The 20,643-nt window shown below is 39.5% G+C and overlaps 3 protein-coding genes across 16 annotated transcripts in view; 2 read left to right on the top strand and 1 right to left on the bottom strand.

Annotated features, from left to right (window-relative positions):
• The window catches only part of Trmt61 (tRNA methyltransferase 61), a 50,558-nt gene that overhangs the window by 13,438 nt on the left and 16,477 nt on the right, over window positions 1-20,643 (bottom strand). For 6 of the 12 annotated variants that reach the window (XM_071658447.1, XM_071658451.1, XM_071658444.1 and 3 more), the window contains exons 8-14: window positions 20,429-20,565; window positions 15,125-15,228; window positions 14,559-14,694; window positions 8,533-8,719; window positions 6,743-6,936; window positions 6,234-6,366; window positions 3,561-3,701 (exon numbers count right to left, since the gene is read on the bottom strand). In XM_071658447.1, the coding sequence (XP_071514548.1) occupies window positions 15,214-15,228; window positions 20,429-20,565 (152 nt within the window). In that variant the 3' untranslated portion in view covers window positions 3,561-3,701; window positions 6,234-6,366; window positions 6,743-6,936; ... (1 more) ...; window positions 14,559-14,694; window positions 15,125-15,213. Of the gene's footprint in view, window positions 1-3,560; window positions 3,702-6,233; window positions 6,367-6,742; window positions 6,937-8,532; window positions 8,720-14,558; window positions 14,695-15,124; window positions 15,336-20,428; window positions 20,566-20,643 lie in introns of all 12 variants that reach the window. The other 6 variants (XM_071658449.1, XM_071658454.1, XM_071658456.1 and 3 more) reach the window with 5 other exon arrangements.
• On the top strand, window positions 955-9,867 carry LOC139746845 (uncharacterized). Of its 2 annotated transcripts, XM_071658459.1 has the most exons (6): window positions 955-1,511; window positions 4,786-4,861; window positions 6,180-6,373; window positions 6,758-6,917; window positions 8,192-8,316; window positions 8,543-9,867. In XM_071658459.1, the coding sequence occupies exons 2-6, from the start codon at window positions 4,790-4,792 to the stop codon at window positions 9,012-9,014; spliced, it is 1,023 nt and encodes a 340-aa protein (XP_071514560.1). In that variant the 5' UTR covers window positions 955-1,511; window positions 4,786-4,789; the 3' UTR covers window positions 9,015-9,867. The 2 variants fall into 2 exon arrangements, with proteins under 2 accessions (XP_071514560.1, XP_071514559.1); XM_071658458.1 differs by lacking the exon at window positions 955-1,511 and having other exon boundaries at window positions 4,457-4,861.
• Window positions 10,020-20,079, top strand: LOC139746847 (suppressor of lurcher protein 1-like). 2 transcript variants are annotated; one of them, XM_071658460.1, is made up of 7 exons: window positions 10,020-10,228; window positions 11,448-11,640; window positions 12,636-12,754; window positions 13,895-13,993; window positions 14,422-14,629; window positions 15,097-15,347; window positions 18,453-20,079. In XM_071658460.1, the coding sequence occupies exons 1-7, from the start codon at window positions 10,147-10,149 to the stop codon at window positions 18,533-18,535; spliced, it is 1,035 nt and encodes a 344-aa protein (XP_071514561.1). In that variant the 5' UTR covers window positions 10,020-10,146; the 3' UTR covers window positions 18,536-20,079. The 2 variants fall into 2 exon arrangements, with proteins under 2 accessions (XP_071514561.1, XP_071514562.1); XM_071658461.1 differs by lacking the exon at window positions 13,895-13,993.

The following is a 20,643-nucleotide window of genomic DNA, read 5'->3' as shown; positions in this document are numbered from 1 at the left end:
ACAGTATGTGGTGTGAGGTGGTTTGATCGAGTAAGTAATGAAAAGAGTGTAGTTGAGAGAGCAGAAGAGGGTGAAAGGCGTGCAAGGAATAGAGTGAATTGGAACGATGTGGTATACCAGGGTCGGCGTGCTGTCAATGGATTGAACCAGGGCATGTGAAGCATCTGGGGTAAACCATGGAAAGTTTTGTGGGTCATGGATGTGGAAAGCAAGCTGTGGTTTCGGTGCATTATACATGACAGCTAGAGACTGAGTGTGAACGAATGTTGCCTTTGTTGTCTTTTCCTAGCGCTACCTCGCATGCGTGATGGGGGAGGGGGTTGTCATTTCATGTGTGGTGAGGTGGCGATGGGAATGAATAAAGGCAGAAAGTATGAATTATGTGCATGTGTATATATGTATATGTCTGTGTATGTATATGTGCATGTGTATATATGTATATGTCTGTGTATGTATATGTGCGTGTGTATTCCTGGGAAATTAAATGAGGGTACTGATATAGAGGACCAAGACATGTACAGAGCATCAGCTGAGAGGAGCCGTGTGGTTTCAGAAATGGTGGAGGATGTGTGGATCAGGTGTTTCCTTTGAAGAATGTGTGGAAGGTGAGAACGTTATCTCTGAAAGCAAAAGTGGGTATGTTTGAAGGAATAGTGGTTCCAACAATGTTACTTGGTTGTGAGGTGTGGGCTATAGATAGGGTTTTTGTGCAGAAGAGGGTGGATGTGTTGGAAATGAGATGGTTGAGGACAGTATGTGGTGTGAGGTGGTTTGATCGAGTAAGTAATGAAAAGCGTGTAGTTGAGAGAGCAGAAGAGGGTGAAAGGCGTGCAAGGAATAGAGTGAATTGGAACGATGTGGTATACCAGGGTCGGCGTGCTGTCAATGGATTGAACCAGGGCATGTGAAGCATCTGGGGTAAAACCATGGAAAGTTTTGTGGTCATGGACCTGCTAGATTTCCCAAGCATACCAGAGGGAGTATATATTTACAGAGGTTAGTAGCAAGTTCTATTTGAAATAATTATCTCGGTATAATAGTTCCTATTTGGTATATATCTATTATTACTGAGCAATATTTTCTACGAAAAACTGATACATCTGGGATTAGAGAAACTACGCATTTTTATAAGTGAATGCACCTGTTTGTTTGATAACAGCTTCGATAACTTAAAACATGAACTTTTAAGTCTTTTCTTCATACATATGGTGTTTGATTATAAGATACATGTGCACAGTCAAGTTTCACATATACTCATTATCTCAAACAGATACATTTAGAGCCGAATGATAATTCAAAAGTATCGAAACTAAAAAAAAATAGACTTGTTTATATTTGCGGCCTCTGAAAGGTTATGTCATGCGACCGTTGCTATAGCAACGGCTGGCGTTAGAGACGCTACTGCACTTTCCACAAAGCCTTTGGCATGGTGCTGAGCAGCCTGCCACTGGCCTATAATTTGCCCTAGTACAGAAGCAAAGTACTTCATTTTATCAGTCTATGACCTAAAGGTGAGTCAATTAAGAGTCGTTAGTGAGCACTGTCACCGTTTGTAGAAATGATGTAAAAGGGGATATTTTAAAAAAAATTGAATAATCCGAATCAGTTATTTCATAATTTAAAAAGAATGAAGCGGGAGGTGCCAGGAGGGTCAACTAAGTTTCGGTCATGAAAACGTTTTTTTTTTTCTTAAGTAAGAACGAAGGTGTCAATATTAGACAAAAGTTTAGGCCTAAATAAATGATAAATCAATTAGTATTACACAACTATATAATACGAAATACTGATATGTTATCAAAATGTGACATTTAACATCATAACACGATTTTCAAATCTAATCTGATAACTACCGGGACATGGTTTGATTTAGATGGGAAAGTTTGACTTAAAGGTGAATATGTTAATAAAGGCAAATTTCATTAATTAGGACTAATTATTTTGAATTTAATATTTCTTGTTACCATGGTCCGCGATAATCTAAACGGTATTAGGCTAAATATAGTTAAATTTTACATCTAGCGAAACTGCTGTACAAATGTTTCTTAATACTCAATCTAGCGGTCTAAATAAAAAATCCTAGCAGAATAGATGGCAAGGTTAAGTCTATTTCTAGTTTAGCAACAGATCTTAAGAATTTTTAAGACGGAACCGTTGGTTTCTTCTGAAGTAGCACAATGGACTATGGTTATGGATGTATGACGGTGAAAAAAAGGGTAAATGCAGGGCTAAAAGAGTACTGGATAGCGAGCACAGCTCAGTAAGTTAGTTTTAATGAAAAATATAAGCAATCCTGACTCAAAAGACGATATGATGATTCTAACCATAACTTCAACACTAGATCACGACGGCTACTTCCATGTGTTAATGGAAATAGTATTATCCTGGCTCACGAATACTATCGCCTTGAATCACCAAGCACCCGCCTTGCTGGTCTTACTTTACATTATCAAGACTATGCAACCGGGCTGGACTTTATATACTTTCCTTGCAAACTTTATCAAAATACACTGATAACTGTTGTGGGTCATTATTAACTATATATTTTATGCATTTTTTGTATATTCAAGGTGGGCACGTAATAAATGTTCACTATGAGATAATGTTTCAGTACCGAGACCAAGGAAAATGGGCAGAGAACTCTTCTCGACTAAACAAGTCCCTAGACTATGTCAATCCTTTGGCCACAGTAGACGACGACGCTTCGCAAATTAGTCTACCTCATTTCTTTTTTTCCTGTGCTCATTTTGAAGATTAATACTCTAACTCACGCAATCAGGTTGTGACAATCTAATGACAAATGTCTAAATCTAAATCAAGGTTAACGAAATAATCCATGAATAAAAAACAAGTCACCTATGAGCATCTGCGAACACAAGTTCTTATGTAGAAACCACATTTCCTCACATCAATATAACTCATTCTTATCACGCACTCTTAGCATTATTGTTTTAAGTTGTATTATATTCAAATTTTGCTACACTGGAATTGATAGTGTTTGATTAAATATCATGCGCCTTCAAGTGACATTCATTTACCGACCCACTTTCCCCACGACAATTTCTTCCGAACATTACACAGTATATAATATTTCTGTTCCACTGTCAGAAGAGTACACTCATTTTCAAATACATTACACACAAGTGTTGTGCCTTTCAGTGTACAAAAGTTAATTACAATACCGCAACTGAAGTAAATTCTACGCGTTCTTTATCACACATTATCTTCTGACGCCTAACCAAAGAATCACAAAATCCTATCGCTAATGCTACCATCGGGATCAAATATGTCACTTGAAAGCTGTAACCACTGGCATCATCAGCTGTGAACTCATCTCCAATCAGTATGTCAAATATGGAGTAAAAAGAATATCTGAGTTATCAATCTTGTAATTCAACTTACATGACCACAGCTAAACAATGTCAGCTTAAAGCTGCTTCAGAAAACATCCCTGAAAAGATTTGGTTACCATCCACAAGCTGAAGAAAGTTACAGTTTACTATTTCAGCAGTTACACAATCAAGTGTATGAAACGAGATGAACTAATTTAAGACCACTAGTACCTGGGCAAGCAAGCAGCTGGAGTAGGTGGTAGCGAGATTAGGCAAGCCGATGGGAGTATGAAAAGCGCCACCCGCTGCTGTTTTTTGCTCTGTATCGCTTCTTTCACTTCGCTGTCTCAGGAAGCCGTCCTCCAGATAAACCTGGCAAACAGATATAAGAAATGGTGCGTGATACAAAAGTTTCTGAAAGGCCTGTCAAACTGTAATGACCGACTAATTTGTATATAAGAAATGGTGCGTGATACAAAAGTTTCTGAAAGGCCTGTCAAACTGTAATGACCGACTAATTTGTCAACTCATAATGAATACCGAAATTTGATGGTCGAAATAAAAATATAAGTAAACTGTGTAACGTAATAATCTGAGATAGCTCACATAAAAGGGAACAATATACGGGAGTGACCGATTCTGAGCACAGTGCATCAGTGTTGGAAGTTACTGTGCAAGGATGTACCAATATATGTAATGGATACATTCAGAAGTACACCTAATTCATGCAACTTATGAACACTGATGATGAACTATATAAACAAGTAACAACCCGCTGATGACAAAGCATGAAGAAATCTGCTTATGTTAAATCAACATAGCCTTGAACTATCAGAAACTTCAAAGTCCTACATCAAGTGCTTTTTTTTTTTTTTTTTTTACATGGATAGGTAAAGAAGCTATCAGGCAAGAATAGTGTGGGATAGAGAAGAGGGGATTTTTCCTTTCAAAACAAGAAAAGAACCAAAAACAGTTTGCGAATAATGGTTGATATATATATTTGATCGTCGTTTCCCGAGTTAGCGAGGTAGCATCAGGAAACAGACGAAGAATGGCCCATACAATCATATACACACACGTATATATATAAAGGCCCATATACATATCAACATATACATAAAAATAGACATACTTATATACACATGGACATTCATACTTGCTTGCCTCTATCCATTCCTGGCGCTACTCCGCCCCACACGATGTTAACAGATTGCTACCTCCTGCTTCAGGGAAGGAGCGCCAGGAAAGCAGACAAAAAAAGGCAGAGTCAACAATGATTAACGTTCTCTTACATTCACACATTTTTGGCTGGGTTTACGACAGAGGAAACAACTGCTTTCATACTGACAAAAATGAAGTCAATAGCGTATGCACTTACAGAAAGGTAAAAATTAGTGTTGATTTCCCTTATAAAACATTCAATTTCGATGATCTCACCAGCTATTATGATCACCAGGGAGATGTTGACCCGGCGAGAGGTGGTAATCGAGAAGCCCTTCCGCGACCGTCGTTACAAGGACCACAGACGGAAGGTTAGTTATATTTGCTTGGGGCGGCAGTAGAAAAAGCTCCATAACTCCTAGCCTTACCTACTACGTATCCCTGTGTATTCTACTCAGCTCCTACCTAAAAGCAGGTATGCTTCTCGCCGGGGTTGTAGAGGTTTATTGTAGAGCGTGGCACTACAGCCTTCACTTATAACGATCACTGACATTTACTTTACTCGGGAGAGGAGAGGGGGGGGGGGGGTTACCGTTACGAACAACGGCTGTCGCCCGGCAACATGCTGCCACGATGACGTCACGGAAGCGGCTGCTTCCATTTCATGACGTTAGTATCGACCACTTTCCCTATACCTCAGTATCTTTTTCTCTTTGCCAGCTCAGTGGTATACTATATATATATATATATATATATATATATATATATATATATACATAGGTATGTATCTGTGCGTGTGTGGATGTATTTATATACATGTGCATGTGGGTGGGTTGGGCCATTCTTTCGTCTGTTTCCTTGCGCTACCTCGCTAAAGTGGGAGACAGCGACAAAGTATAATAATATATATATATATATATATATATATATATATATATATATATATATATATATATATATATGACCATTACTGCTTGAAGTGGCATCCCAGATTCTACACTCACATTTAATTCTCCTATTAAAGCTATACCAGACGCGAGGCACGATTACCTGGTTTTTCTAATCCTAAGCTGTCAAATGAAATTTATTACATTTGGCTAGCATCACAAAGAGATTGCCTTGCTGCGCCACTTAATGGTAAGTCTCCCAAGAATTTGGTAATCATAATATAAAGACAATAAAAAAAAGTATAACCGAGATATTAAGCAGTGTCGTAAATTAATTAAAAAAATATATCTGATGTGCAAAGCCCATTCCTTCACATACAAGTTTTATACTATCAAAAAACTTCCCAAAGTCTGTAACGGTGGAGCTCCAACCCCAATGTACCTCCCCTTGTTAAAGTTCCCGCTTAGGTTTTCCATCTGAAAAGTCCGTCTGGCAACATGCCTGTCAAGCGCGAGTCACATCCCTAGACATGGACACCTTGGGAAAACTCTAACCGAATTACATGCTCGTGATAGCTAGGCTCAACTGTTGTTGCTACGTGCGAAAAGATATCCTTTATCATCGACTACAAAGACCTAATGCCTTCCTTGTATTGGTGTAGAATGCCCTTCCATTTTGATGCAACAAAGAATGTTCTGTATTCATACAGACCTGATACAATCCACGGGTGGAGCATCAACTCATTTCTCAGGTACAGTAGTGTTATTCTTGGGAACTAAATACACTTAGTGCCTTCTACAGGTTCGGAGTGCCCTTCCCCGCATAGATGCAGGCCCGCCTCCAGAGTATCCTCACCTGATGGTCAAGCTGAAGAAGCTGCGTCTGGAGCGGGACCGCCAGGGGAAGATCTGCGAAGACAACATAAAGCTGGCGCACCGCATGGCTATCATCATGAGGACCAAGAGGCTTGACAACATCAACATGGCGCCTAAAGGGTAAAAGAATGAGAATTAATGTGAGAGTAAAGTGATGCTATTTACTCCAAAAGGAGTAGCAAAGGGTGAGTCAACATACAAGATTGACACTATCATACAATACAATGGCGAGGGCAGCACAGCTCCTGCAGTATGCTAATAGTAACAATATTGTGGTAACATACCTTACGTTAAACTCTTGGGTGATACACTCGAACATACGCGTTCGGAGTAACGTGTAAATGTGTGAAGAACGCGTTACGTCACGGCACATTAATGTTCATATATAATAAACTATGCACACAATTTCTTTAAAGAACCATTAGACCCTATTAAATATGAATCCCTAAGTTACGTTCTCTAAGTTTACTTGTGTTCTCTATTTCATACCCTTATTGTCATCAGGCCGTTCGAGCGTAGAGCAAAGGCCTCGGCCCGCCGGGCGACAACCTCCCGCATGCCGTCGGAGGAGGACGACTGGACTCCTGGAGGGTCATTTCTGGAGCAAGTCACCTCCGAGGTGGAGAGGCGCCTCAAGCCGCCTCCACCCGGTAAAATCGTCCAGGTAAGGCGACTGCGTCCTACTAGAGGCGAAACAAAAGGTGTTTGTGTGTGGTAGGTTAGCCCCAGTTTTAGAACAACTTTCTATGCAACTGGAAACAGTATCCATGTATAACCGAAAATCTTACCCAATTTGAGTCAGCGCTGGTCAGGATGTGAGACTCTTACGATTCAAACACTAACGTCTCAAGCATCTTGAGGGATATGGTGTCATCAGGGGCTCCGATAGGAAATAATCTTTGCTGAATTTCCACTGAGTTTTGACATCATTCCGATTCTCTTGATCCTTGTTTGCGATATAAACGTCTTACTTAAAACGGCGTGGGATGTACTCGGAAGGTTAATATGACCTGACCCATTCAACTAAACCTCATGTCACCGAAATGGATCTCTGAACACTGAGTAAATCATTGCGACGAGTCGGGTGGTAGTCGGTCATTCCCTGTGGAACTACACTCTAAACCAACTTAGCACAGTCTTTGCATAACGATAATATGTAAAGATCAGGGATCAACCATACAGACACATTAGTCAATTATCATAACTTTTCATACTAAGAGAATTTGGCTATACCCGAGAATATTAAGTAATAATTACAGATATAACGCAACACTAAAATTTAGTTGAGGATACATTTAAGCACCGCAAGGAAAGTTATAAATTTTGGATTTTCTTTAGTTTTCGTTGAGATCTGAACATTATCTGAATAAGAAGGTCTCGGGCCTGTGGCTGTCTGGGTACCTTAAAAGTATATTTATCTTATTTATTATACTTTCTCGCTGTCTCCCGCCTTAGCGAGGTAGCGCAAGAAAAGACGAAAGAATGGCCCAACCAATACACATGTATATACATATACGTCCGCACGCGAGCAAGATAGCGATAGGAAAAGACAACAAAGGCCACATTCGTTCGCACTCAGTCTCTGTCATTATAATGCACCAATACCACAGCTCCCTTTCCACATCCATGCCCCACAAAACTTTCCATGGTTTACCCCAGACGCTTCACATGTCCTGGTTCAAAAGTAGATTGACTAAATATCAAACTTTAGGTCGAAAGAGGCGAACTCAACAATCGGATGTAATCAAAAGAATCACACGCTCTCTTGCCCCCTAATAAAAATAGTCCCGGACCGTTCTTGAAGACTGGCAAAGATAAATCTATTCATAAAAAACAAAATCTAAGCACTGATTTAAATATGTAAACAGAATTACAAAGAGTGAGCAACAAGAGTGATAATGTGCTTCATGTAAGGTGATATTAGTATTATGTTGGCAGCATCGGGCGCCAGCAGGGTTGTGCCGGGTTCCTCGCGTGGGGCCACCACCCCAGCCACGAAGCCCTACCGCTCGCCGTCGCCACCACCGGGTTCCCACCATCACCCTCCCGCTCACCAGCCCCAGGTAAGACAAAAGACGCGCCATAAAACTCGCTTCACATACAGAAATATATTGACAGGGGTACGCTGTAACTATCAGGATATTAAACCTTTCTTCCAATACTTGCTGGTGTAAATGGGTATACGTAAGGAACTCAAAACATAAAATAGCCTTTGGGAGAGGATCTGAATCAGAATTAGATTAGTCTTCACAGACAGATAGATAAATAAGTTGACTTACCAATTGGCAGATCACGTAGGAGTCCGTCACCCACCTCCGCTTCAGAAAGATCCTCAGCCAGGTGTCGCCGGGGTCGAGAGACTACCAGACTTTCGCCACTGCCCAGCCTCGGCCGCCGCGCCAGCATCACCGCCTCCCTGCCTTCGCCTCATGACGACAACTCCAGCTCGGCCGCGGACGAAGACGACTTCGACGAGAAAAGTGAGAAATCAAATAGCGAAAACACGGAGGAATGGAGCGATAAAACGCTAGAGGAAAATGAACAAACGGATGATCAACGTGAGAGAGTAAATGAAGAAAGTGAGAAGAATGGAGAACACAGTGGTGTAGGGGAGGAGGGTAGCAGAACAGAGAGCGAGAGCCCTGATTCGAGCGAGCCATTCGGGGAAACCGACAGCGACGACCGGGTCTCCTCTATTCTGCTCAGCCACCATCCCAATATCACCATCGACGAAGCCAGTGACGACGGCTTCTACTCTTAAGGCGAGCTTGAGAACTGCACCCCTTGGGAAGCTATACAGCCGTAATTCATGAAATATTGGGTGAAGTGTAGGTACACTGACTACTTGGTTGATCTTATTGGGTGATGTGTAGGTATACTGACAACTTGGTTGATCTTGAGGCTGATACGGAAGATGCTGTGACCAATAAAAGGTTAAGACTAAATTTTCTGTAGTGTCACTTGAACATTCTTGGCGTTAAACCAAGTAAAAGTTAGTAAAATTGTTGGGCGTAGCATGCAAGTGTCTTGTACTAACTAGAGGTACTGTGATTAATGTCCTGTAAGTGTTATTTAGTGACCAGCTGAACGGTTTCTGGGTCTACCATAAGGCATAAATGGTGCACATGTAACTGACAGTTGTTGAGGGTGATAAGCTATGCAATCACGCAGGGAAGACAAAAGAATGAACTGAAAACACTCATGACTGTCCAATGTAATGACGGCAGGTTAAGTTAAAACAAATGCGGCTGCTCAAAATGGGAGTATGAGGTAGGTCAATGCTTAACTCATCAATACCTTTTTGTTTTTGATGAACAGGAATTGATTATAATCTGTGGATTATACTTTTCTTCATAAGTCCATATATTCACGAACAACAACGTAATATCAAAATAAATTACTACATGTAGACGTTGAGGTTTAATTTAATATCACTACAATATGTGAAGCGAAATGTAAATTTAATAAACATTTTTCGACTCGTGGTTATACCTTGATGTTGACAGCCTAAAGCCAAAATAAACGACCAACCAACAAAAGGCACATTATATTCCTAACTACCCTCGTAAATGATTTATCACTAAGACTATAAAGTAATCTAAAAGACTACTTAAACAAACGAAAATGGAATGAAATTTGTCTTCAGATTTAATTTTTCATGTGTAATAAATTTCCATTAAATAATCCTTCATTTAACTTTTCCACATTCTTATTGATAACATGATACAGAAATTAATAAATGAAGATAATATAGGAAGCAGGGAAAAGCAAGAGGGTCCAATGAAAATGGGGTGATGAGAGGGACAATATAAGATAAGAGGGAACAAGGAGGACATGCAGTGAGCGTGAGGGAGGTGTAATCATTGGTGGCTGACCACTACCACTGTGCAGGGATGCGAATTAGTGCGCTATTCGTCAGCCTTGTGGCAGCAATACCTATCGTCATCCCATCTCGCTTCAACCGGTCTGTATCACGTAAGTCACAGTGAAAAAAAATCACTCATACAAAGGCAGTAACAGTAATGAGAGAGAAGATTCCTTCTCCGAGAATGGTCTGTCACTTCTTCACACGCTGGCCGGCCGTAACGAGTAAGCCATAGAGGTAAACTTGGAAATTATATTACTCAACAATCTAGAGTGAATGCATCTAGTTAAGTTGCTGTAATTGTTTACGTGTATATTCATTAACATCGAATTTGCGTTGACATACTTGTTGAGCTGCCGGTTATTTCAAGTTTCTGACTAATGAAATTTATAGGCTCTTCAAAAGATACGAAACGTGCATCGTAATATTTGATGAACCTCGCGTCTACGGGGCTTTTTAATTTTCATTATGGAGTTTACTGTAATTAAAGAGATGTCACACGATACATCGAATACAAACATGCCCTCCTCCTGCTACCATGTTAGTAATTCTACTGTCTTTTCCACTTCGGAAAAATAATTTTTGAGAAGAATATTGATGACGGTCTCCGATACTACTGATGTTGCTTTGTGATACTGCCAGCCAGCCGCTGAGGGTATAGTGAACACGTAGAAACAAACTGCTAACCCTCGGTGTGAGGGGTGTGTAGCCTAGTCATGACTAATAATGGACGTCCTGGGTTCACCACCACAGCCACAGCCTGTGTTTGCTGGTCATAAGTTGAGATACACTTAGAATGTTGGCCCAGCTTTACATCCGACATTATATAAACCTGAGCGTAGCGCTCACGACTGACAGTGGTGATAGGCTTTGGGAAAATAATTAAACAAATGCATAAAGCAATCAATCCATCAACAACGTCAGCACTATAATGTCCCAGGTGACACTTGAACCCACCACGTGACAATACCGGCCGATGTTGTCACTTAAGTGTACATAACCACTATCATGCCCTAAGTCTGGTTAGGGCCACCGGCTGTGCACCGATATATATATATATATATATATATATATATATATATATATATATATATATAACTACTGTAACAGATACATTGTGTCATTACGATTATCACAATATTAAATCAAGTGCGATTTCTTTCACCATATTTAAAGCTTTCCTAACAGCAAAATCAGAAATACTGTTCCTATGCACGTATACTTGACATATATCACAATCTATTTTTATCTTTCTTACTTGTATAACCCGTGCATATCTACTTATGCTCATCGTGCATATGTACAATCGATATGTACCTCCCTTCTCAGGACGATGCAACAACACCATCAGGGGTGTGGACGAAAGCGAGGGGGAGGTGATGTCACCGGGGTACCCTGGTTCCTACCAGTCTCCCTCCACCTGCACCCTCACCTTCTTAGGTGCCACCTACCACCGAGTCCAGCTCATCTTCACGGCCTTTCACCTCAGGGAACCACCTCATTATGTGAAACCCCATGAAAGGTACACAAGGAGGGAGGAAGGGAAGGGAGCCTATGATATCTGCATGAAGTCACAGTACATGCTTTCACCTATGAAAATACACACAAGCCTGTTACAGGGACGTAACTATCACATCTACCAAAAATCACAAGCTTGAAACCTAGCTGAGCGTATTTTCAATCTTTATAGTTATGTTCCTTGTTAATCCATATGATTGAATATACACAATAAAAAGATATGTCTACTGCTATAGATTTAGTAAATTGTACAATATTATCATAGGTTTTATGACAAAATAAATCATCCCTTTAAAGCTTTAATCAAAAAGACACTAAATACAGCATTCAAATATTAAACCCAAACAATTATACGCTGCTTTAGTTCATTACAAACGATATCACATTAAGAACCTCTTGTCAACAATCTGCCATGATTCTGGGTTGCAGCAACTACTGTTCACAGCCAGTGTTGTGGCAATAGACTAAGGGATGAAGAGGCGGCAATAGCCTGAATCAACCAAGACTGCCATATAAAACATAAATGCAGATAATGAAGTTTACATCATAATGGAATTCCACAGCACATCATACCCAGCTAAATGAACTTCTCAAAAAACTTAAAAACAAACTTCTAATTTTGGATCCTGAGTGGGTCTTGAATGCTACAGAGGAGCTGTATACAGCACTGCAATTGTCCTCTGATACACCAACTGCGAATGGTATTGCAGTTGCCTACAGATAAACCAACTCATAATAAAACTACCATAATAATCCGAGGGGATGGTTTACAAATTAAAAAACTGTGGAAGCCATTTTGGTATTATTCCTAATAATCTGGTTTATGTAATACCATATATGCTTAAACAGCCTCTGAACAATAATTGTGAATCATTTCAAAAACAATAATCACAAAAACATGTGCAACCCTTCCTAAGCAAAATACTGCGTAAAAATACTGTTTATTGTGTTATCTTAAAAAAAACGCCCATCACTGGTGCCTATGTGTCTGGCCTGCAGATGCCTTCACACAGACTCTGTGGCAGTTTTTAACCTTCGGGACAACTGGACCTCCCAGGAAGAAGTGGACACCTTCTGTGGTGCCTCCATCCCTCTCCCCATCATGTCTTCCACTCCAGGTACTCCTCCTAAACTTATGTTCCCTACCTCATTACTGGTAGTCATTTTAAGGAATCACTTGTCTGTATTGCATTAAAGTTTACAGGTTGTCTACATAGTCAGGAAAGAGCAGCAGGAATAAATGTTGCCTGAGAAAGAGGGTCATCAGGTGAAAAGTAACATCACATGCTCAGGAAAGTTTTTGGGGTAAGTTGTCACCTTTGCTTGAAATAGAAGAGAGCTAGAAGGTCAGTAGTCTCTTCTACACATACAGACAAGGAGCTAGAATCTCAACAGTCATATCTATATGTACTGAAAATAAGCTATAGACCTATTTGGGCAAATTACACCAAGTACAGAAAGTGAGGTAAAAGGTCAGCAGTCACATACATATACAAAGTCAATAGCTGTGTCTATAAGGTCAATAGTTATGCTTACGCACACAGAATCTACAAGCTGAGTACTTGCCTCTCTACCCATACAGAAAGTAAGCAGCAAGTTCAGTGCTTACAACTATACATACATCAGTAAGCTGCCAGATTATAGGTTACCATCACATGCTCATAGAGTAAACTGTTGGATTATATACTGATTGTGCATGGTCCAGAAGAGAATTGTTGGGTCAAATCAAATCACTAGGTGAGATGTAGAGATGCAAGTTATGTCTACAATTACAAGAACCTGTTTTCCGCTAAGTCCTCAGATAAGAAGTGGTAGGCTCAAAATTTTGTCATTGTAATGTGAATTCAAGTTACTAGTGAAGTTAGTTGTGAATACAGTAATGTAAGACAATCACTTTTTCAGATATCTTCGTCAACATGAACAGAGTAAATTCACCAAACTGTGAATGAATGGGCCACTTTTTTTCTTTTTTTTTTAACATCAACACCTACAATTTATCAACTCCAACACACTAGAGAGCAAGCATCATGCACTACAATACAAGATAATAGATACTTCATTTAAGTTTCACAGTGTGGGGAATGACACCAAAGGAAACAGTACTTTCCAGGCTATCCAGTACTTCCTTAAAAACTAAACAAACTGATACACACACAAACAAAATTTAATTAGCTAAAAGCATGACAACACTACTATGCCTAGAACTATGCAGTCACAGAAAAGTAGTGAACAATGTTCCTCTCCCCTCCCTGCTTCAGGCCTACAGTTACTCTTCAGGGCTGAGCCAGTGACATCAAAGACCATAATGTCACCGTCAGTATACTGTGGGTTCTCTGCCAAGTTCAAGTTCATCACAAGTAAGGGAAATGCTTCCATGTTGTAACAAGACCTTCATACTGATTGGTTATTCTCCAGTTAAGCAATGTATCTGTACTGCAGAGATCTAGCTCTTTAAGTATCATCCACACAGGTTCTGAACAGACAAAAATGTCGCATAAGATAAGAATGAGAATAATAATCCTAAATTACATACTGCATCATGTGCAATCCTACTATAACAATTCAAAAGCTTCATGTGTTGCAACTATTAATACATCTCACAAAAGAGCCTGTTTGCTTAAGGAATGACAAAGGGAGGGTTCAATATACTTTCTTGGAAAATAATTTTTCCCTTCCACTTTAAAGTCATTATATAATCAAAGTTTCAAGCAATCAGATTTCTGCTGATCAGTATTACCTAGGTACACTATCAAGCAGTTCCCTAATATAGCTCCATATCTGCTAGACCTAGGTATGCTCAGCGGGCATCAAGTGTCACCAGGAGTGTGCCAGTTTGTCCACAGAAGCATCGATGCCAAGAATGGTACCTTTTACTCCCCTAACCCTGAGGGATACTACCCACAGGACACTACTTGCACCTACCTCTTCTATGGCCACCAGGGCGAGGTCGTTAGGCTGAACTTCAAGTACTTTGATGTGGAGGGAGTCATGCCGTAAGTGTCTGCCCTTGGCCTTCATCTGTAGCATGGAGCCCACAACTTGGAGTTGCTTCATGAACCTTTGTATAAAAAACATTTTATAGGTTACTTTTCATTTCTTGGGTGATTATATAAATTCATCAAAATATAACTCAATCCATGAATGTTGGGAGCTGAATTTTATATATATCAAAATGTAATTAGTAATCTTTCTCATAATAATCATGTACACTCCTGGGACCTCTAATACAAGGTGAACACACTGTACAGTATATCCTAGTTCTTGTAACAGCTTTCTGAGAAGCCGAAACACCGTTTAGACACCATGGAGGGAAGTTAATCTTGCTAAATTTGGGAAAGAAAGTTGTTAGCGATAGAGTATGAGAAGCTTACACTAGAGCATAAATCAATACCTAATGCCTTACCACTGATGACAACCAAATCACTAATCAACCAAATTATAACCAAAGAATTTACTACAGGTGTGACAAGACAACAGACAGTGATTACCTGGAGTTCTCCAACTTTCCTAGTGCAGACCGTAAGATCCCTTCCTACTGTGGCAATGTTCACCCCACAGTAATCCAGAGTGATAGCTCCTACTTCAGGGTCACCTTCAAGAGCAACAAAAAGTTCAGTGGAACAGGGTTTGCTGCTGACTATCAGTTCATAGACATGTCACGTCAACCATATGCCATCAAGAAGGTCATGGTCATGACGGCTGGAGGTAGCAGTAAGTAAATGTGAATCTGTTTTAGAAGTGAGCCATGAATATTGCACCTTTTTTAAAGAAAAATAGCCAATAACAATAAACCCGTGAACATAACTACAAGTGTATCTACCCGTTTTTCTTCAAAGTTACACAGGTCATCTTCAACAACTCCCATTTGCCTTCTCAAAATACAAAGTATCATAAGAGGTACAATCAATACTATTGATACGTAATAAAACCCAGAAAGATTTTCTTTATCCCAGAGGTCCATTTTCACCAGGTGTCAAGATCACAAGTTTGATCAATTTCAGGAAGATGATGAAAGAATATTGACAGTATTGACAGCTTTAGAGCCAGCCACTGGCAGAACAGAGCCCATGCCAGGTTGACACCTGGGAAGTAACAAAAAACTCCACAAGTGGATTTATGAAGTCTCTCCAGAGTTCATCAATTTTGTTAAGCTACTTATCAAAACAAGCACATGTGGTGAGAGTGCAAATGAGTCTATGAAATATGATTTAACTTCTTTAAACCTATGCTAAGGATGGATACATAGGGAGGCATGTAAAGACAAGGATCACCCTTTTGATGGGAGTTCCTGGAAGGAACAGGCATCAGAGATATGGATAGATAGATACATATGTGATATTAATAAATCTTACAAAAAATCTGGGATTAGTGTAATGGTATGGATGCTGGCTCTGTCTAAATGGTTTACCTGTCCTAATATGGTGCATGAAGTATACTTTAAGTTATTGCAATACCAATCAACATGCAATAAAGAGGCCCTAAAAATCTTAAGACAACAGCTTGAGAATGGGAGTCAAAAACTCCCATAATACTATATATTCTACAGCATTTCAGTCCAGATCATAAAGGGCTGCTGTTGCAAGTATCATGGGCTTCTTTGCATCAATATGCCTATTACTAATCTATAACAATAAAATAATCATCCAAGTTTCCATCCTGAAACATGTACAGAGAACAAGAGCAATACTATGACATTTAAGTAATACCACCAAAGTGCAATCAAAACTAAAAGTTATCGGGCAAAATGTTCACTTGAAGTTTGAACATTTGGTTCATGTTTCTTTTATCTCTAAAAAGGTAATAAAAATTGTTAAAAATGAAAGCTTCTCATGGAGAGACCAAAAGTTAATGAAATGGTAAAGTTTTGGTCAAAGGTCAGTGAATAAAGCAAGTTCAAACAAGTCATTAGGTTCTGAGATAAATGTGGCCCAGTGATAGATCTAGTAAAATAAGCAGCAAGTGAAGTATGGAACTTGGCTCATCCAGAGGAAGAAGCTATTCTATCTATCTGTTATTTCATGTGTGGCGGGATGGCGATGGGAATGAATAAGGGCAGACAGTATGAATTATGTACATGTGTATATATGTATATGTCTGTGTGTATATATATATATATGTATATGTCTGTGTGTATATATATATGTATATGTTGAGATGTATAGGTATGTATTTGTGTGCGTGTGGACGTGTATGTATATACACGTGTATGTGGGTGGGTTGGGCCATTCTTTTGTCTGTTTCCTTGCGCTACCTCGCTAACGCAGGAGACAGCAACAAAATATAATAAATAAATAAAATATATATATATCCTTGGGGATAGGGGAGAAAGAATACTTCCCATGTATTCCCTGCATGTCGCAGAAGGCGACTAAAAGGGGAGGGAGCAGAGGGCTGGAAATACTCCCCTCTCGTTTCTTTTTAATTTTCCAAAAGAAGGAACAAAGAAGGGGGCCAGGTGAGGATATTCCATCGAAGGCCTAGTCCTCTGTTCTTAACGCTACCTCACTAACACAGGAAATGGCGAATAGTATGAAAAAAGAAATATAAACATATATATCTCTGATGCCTGTTCCCTACGGGAACCCCCTTAACAGGATGTCCAAGAGTCCTCATAATTGGTGAACTCCACTGCTGTTTTTTAGCCTTCAGTGCCTCACTCATATCAGGTCACTGACAGAGGGCAACTCTAGTGGTGTTTTCAGAGCCTCCTATCTAATGTTCTTAATAACTACTAACCTAATGTGTCTACCGAATGTTCCAACCTATTACTTTTACCTAATGCTCCCACCTAATGTTTGACACAACTGTCTCTAACTAGTGCTCCTGTTTAATGTTCCTACCACCTACTTCTATCTATTGCTCCTACCATTTTGCCAAAAGGCAGGGCTAGCACATAGTACTCATTGCAAGAAAAGTGTAGAGTTACAAAGGATGAGTCGTGTGAGTTAAGTGTTGTCAAGTGTTATGTGTGACAAGGAGAGATTGTATGCTTGTGGACAGAATGTCAGTAGTCCACATGTGGGTAAGGCAGAAAAACAGCTAACTGTGTCAGATGAAAGCAGCTTGACAACCACCAAAGTGCCATTGCTATCCCTCCCAATACCCAAGCGGGTAGTACCGGTGATATACCTCTCTATTCAGTGGCTACCTACCAACTACTACTGAAGAAGAAGCACTAAATGTTATATTTCTGTAATGTCAAGGCAGAAAAAACAAAGTTATAATCCTACTAGCTATTTAGTCATAATTTTCTAGGACCAAGATTCATGGCTACTGATCTTCAAATTTAAACGAGTTTAGTAGTACAAAGTCCAATGGCATCACAATGGAGAAGGAAACAGGAACAAATTTTGCTTTTCCCTTATCTTTTGTTCACGTTCAGTTTGTTGGGAGACTATGAATATTCCTACACATAGCTCCTCCATTCACTGCATATGCTTAGCTTTAATTGTAATCTGTATGTAATTGTCAGTAACAAAAAAAAATAACTCAGAAAAAACTGACAAGACCCCCAGCCATGACTGTCTTCATCAGGTTGGATGTTCATTTCATTACTGTGCTATGAGAGTGTCATGAACTTTGTAAATTGCCTTTGATATACGTAAAGTAGTTTGTGTCAACAGTCTCGTGTTTCCGCAACTCATTACTATTAAATTCAAGATGCTTTAGATATTTCTATTCCTTTTATCAAAATATACTTTTGCCATAAATCTTTGTTTCTGCTATAACTATAGCTTTCTATAGGTTACCATTTTTTATCATATGTTATCTATGATTTTCATTGTACTGCTAAATATACCTATTTCATGGTTGCAGAGCATGGAGGAACCATGGAATTCATCATTAGAGTAGCTCTCACTTTGGCCACTCACTGCCTCCTGTCTTTATTGTGTGTGTAAGTAGTACAGCAACAGCACTTTATCTTGTTTATCTATGTTATCCATACCTAGAAGCCTGCAGGTGCTGCATAGACTAGCCTTCAAAGTATGATAATCTTATTACAAATCTTCTTGAAGTTTCATGTGTTTTGAGTTTAAAATTCCACTATTAAAAAATAAGAAATACATTAATCGAACTTTGATTTAAAAAATACATCTAATCACTTGTATAAGCTGATCATTTTTTTTTTTTTTTTTGCCGCTGTCTCACGCGTTTGCGAGGTAGTGCAAGGAAACACGAAAGAAATGGCCCAACCCACCCCCATACACATGTATATACATACGTCCACACACGCAAATATACATACCTACACAGCTTTCCATGGTTCACCCCAGACGCATCACATGCCCTGATTCAATCCACTGACAGCACGTCAACCCCAGTATACCACATCGATCCAATTCACTCTATTCCTTGCCCTCCTTTCACCCTCCTGCATGTTCAGGCCCCGATCACACAAAATCTTTTTCACTCCATCTTTCCACCTCCAATTTGGTCTCCCACTTCTCGTTCCCTCCACCTCCGACACATATATCCTCTTGGTCAATCTTTCCTCACTCATTCTCTCCATGTGCCCAAACCATTTCAAAACACCCTCTTCTGCTCTCTCAACCACGCTCTTTTTATTTCCACACATCTCTCTTACCCTTATGTTACTTACTCGATCAAACCACCTCACACCACACATTGTCCTCAAACATCTCATTTCCAGCACATCCATCCTCCTGCGCACAACTCTATCCATAGCCCACGCCTCGCAACCATACAACATTGTTGGAACCACTATTCCTTCAAACATACCCATTTTTGCTTTCCGAGATAATGTTCTCGACTTCCACACATTCTTCAAGGCTCCCAGGATTTTCGCCCCCTCCCCCACCCTATGATCTACTTCCGCTTCCATGCTTCCATCCGCTGCCAGATCCACTCCCAGATACCTAAAACACTTTACTTCCTCCAGTTTTTCTCCATTCAAACTTACCTCCCAATTGACTTGACCCTCAACCCTACTGTACCTAATTACCTTGCTCTTATTCACATTTACTCTTAACTTTCTTCTTTCACACACTTTACCAAACTCAGTCACCAGCTTCTGCAGTTTCTCACATGAATCAGCCACCAGCGCTGTATCATCAGCGAACAACTGACTCACTTCCCAAGCTCTCTCATCCCCAACAGACTTCATACTTGCCCCTCTTTTCTTCTATGCAAAACAATACAAATACAGTGCATGCAAATTGAAGAATACGCTCTAATGTCTCAAATCTGGCAATTTGGGGGACAAGCAGTGGCCAGATTTTATAATTTTACATATTTTGCATCAATTATGAAGTTACACATCCATTTGTAAATTGTGGCTGAAAAATACATTTTTGTATTTAAAACTTAACGAAGATGTGAACATCCAGGCACACTTAGACATAAACAACGGCACTAAGGATAATAAAATAATCCTTCCTCTATTTTACAGATGTGAACTAAAAACAAATTTGAAGGGTGAAATTATTTCTTCCTTTGAGTTCTAGTCATGACTGAAAACCTCATACAATCCATCTATAAGGACAGTTCTAAAAATTTTCAATGAATATGCATCAGTTTAAGTCAGCTGGTGGGATAAAAATCTTGGTGCAATTTCAAGATCTAGTCACAGGCAATACATTATGTAGTACCTGTTTTCTATAATAGCTTTCTTAAAGAAAGCTTTGCAATTCCTATTCATTTAATGCATACAGATTTAGGATATTAGTTGTGGGTTAGAATTTAGAGAGAAAAAGATTTACACTTTATCAATTTTCTCCTAAACTCTTTTTTAACTACTGAATTGGAAACTATTTTAACCAAAATGAAATCACCTGAGTCTCAACTGATAGCTGGAGCATCCTCAATATTTTCATGCTTTGGTAATTTTTTCTTGAAGTTACTGTACACCAAACAGCACACTTCCTCAGCATAAGCTCTTTAATTTCTATCTCGTCCTTTGCTATACACTCTGGAGCAAGAAATGGTGACCAAAATACTTTGTATCAATTTTCCATGTATACTGTATATGGTTCAAACATTACAAATA

The sequence above is a fragment of the Panulirus ornatus genome, chromosome 66, assembly GCF_036320965.1.
Source record: "Panulirus ornatus isolate Po-2019 chromosome 66, ASM3632096v1, whole genome shotgun sequence".
Taxonomy (NCBI): Eukaryota; Metazoa; Arthropoda; class Malacostraca; order Decapoda; family Palinuridae; genus Panulirus; species Panulirus ornatus.
This window is presented reverse-complemented; position numbering and strand designations above follow the sequence as displayed.

Coding starts and splice junctions, on each gene's coding strand:
- LOC139746847 (XM_071658460.1), top strand. CDS start 10,147: ATGCGAATTAGTGCGCTATTCGTCAGCCTTGTGGCAGCAATACCTATC. Junction 10,229..11,447: donor CTTCAACCGGTCTGTATCAC/GTAAGTCACAGT, acceptor CTCCCTTCTCAG/GACGATGCAACAACACCATC. Junction 13,994..14,421: donor CAAGTTCAAGTTCATCACAA/GTAAGGGAAATG, acceptor CATATCTGCTAG/ACCTAGGTATGCTCAGCGGG.
- LOC139746845 (XM_071658458.1), top strand. CDS start 4,757: ATGATCTCACCAGCTATTATGATCACCAGGGAGATGTTGACCCGGCGA. Junction 6,374..6,757: donor ATCAACATGGCGCCTAAAGG/GTAAAAGAATGA, acceptor TATTGTCATCAG/GCCGTTCGAGCGTAGAGCAA. Junction 6,918..8,191: donor CACCCGGTAAAATCGTCCAG/GTAAGGCGACTG, acceptor TTATGTTGGCAG/CATCGGGCGCCAGCAGGGTT.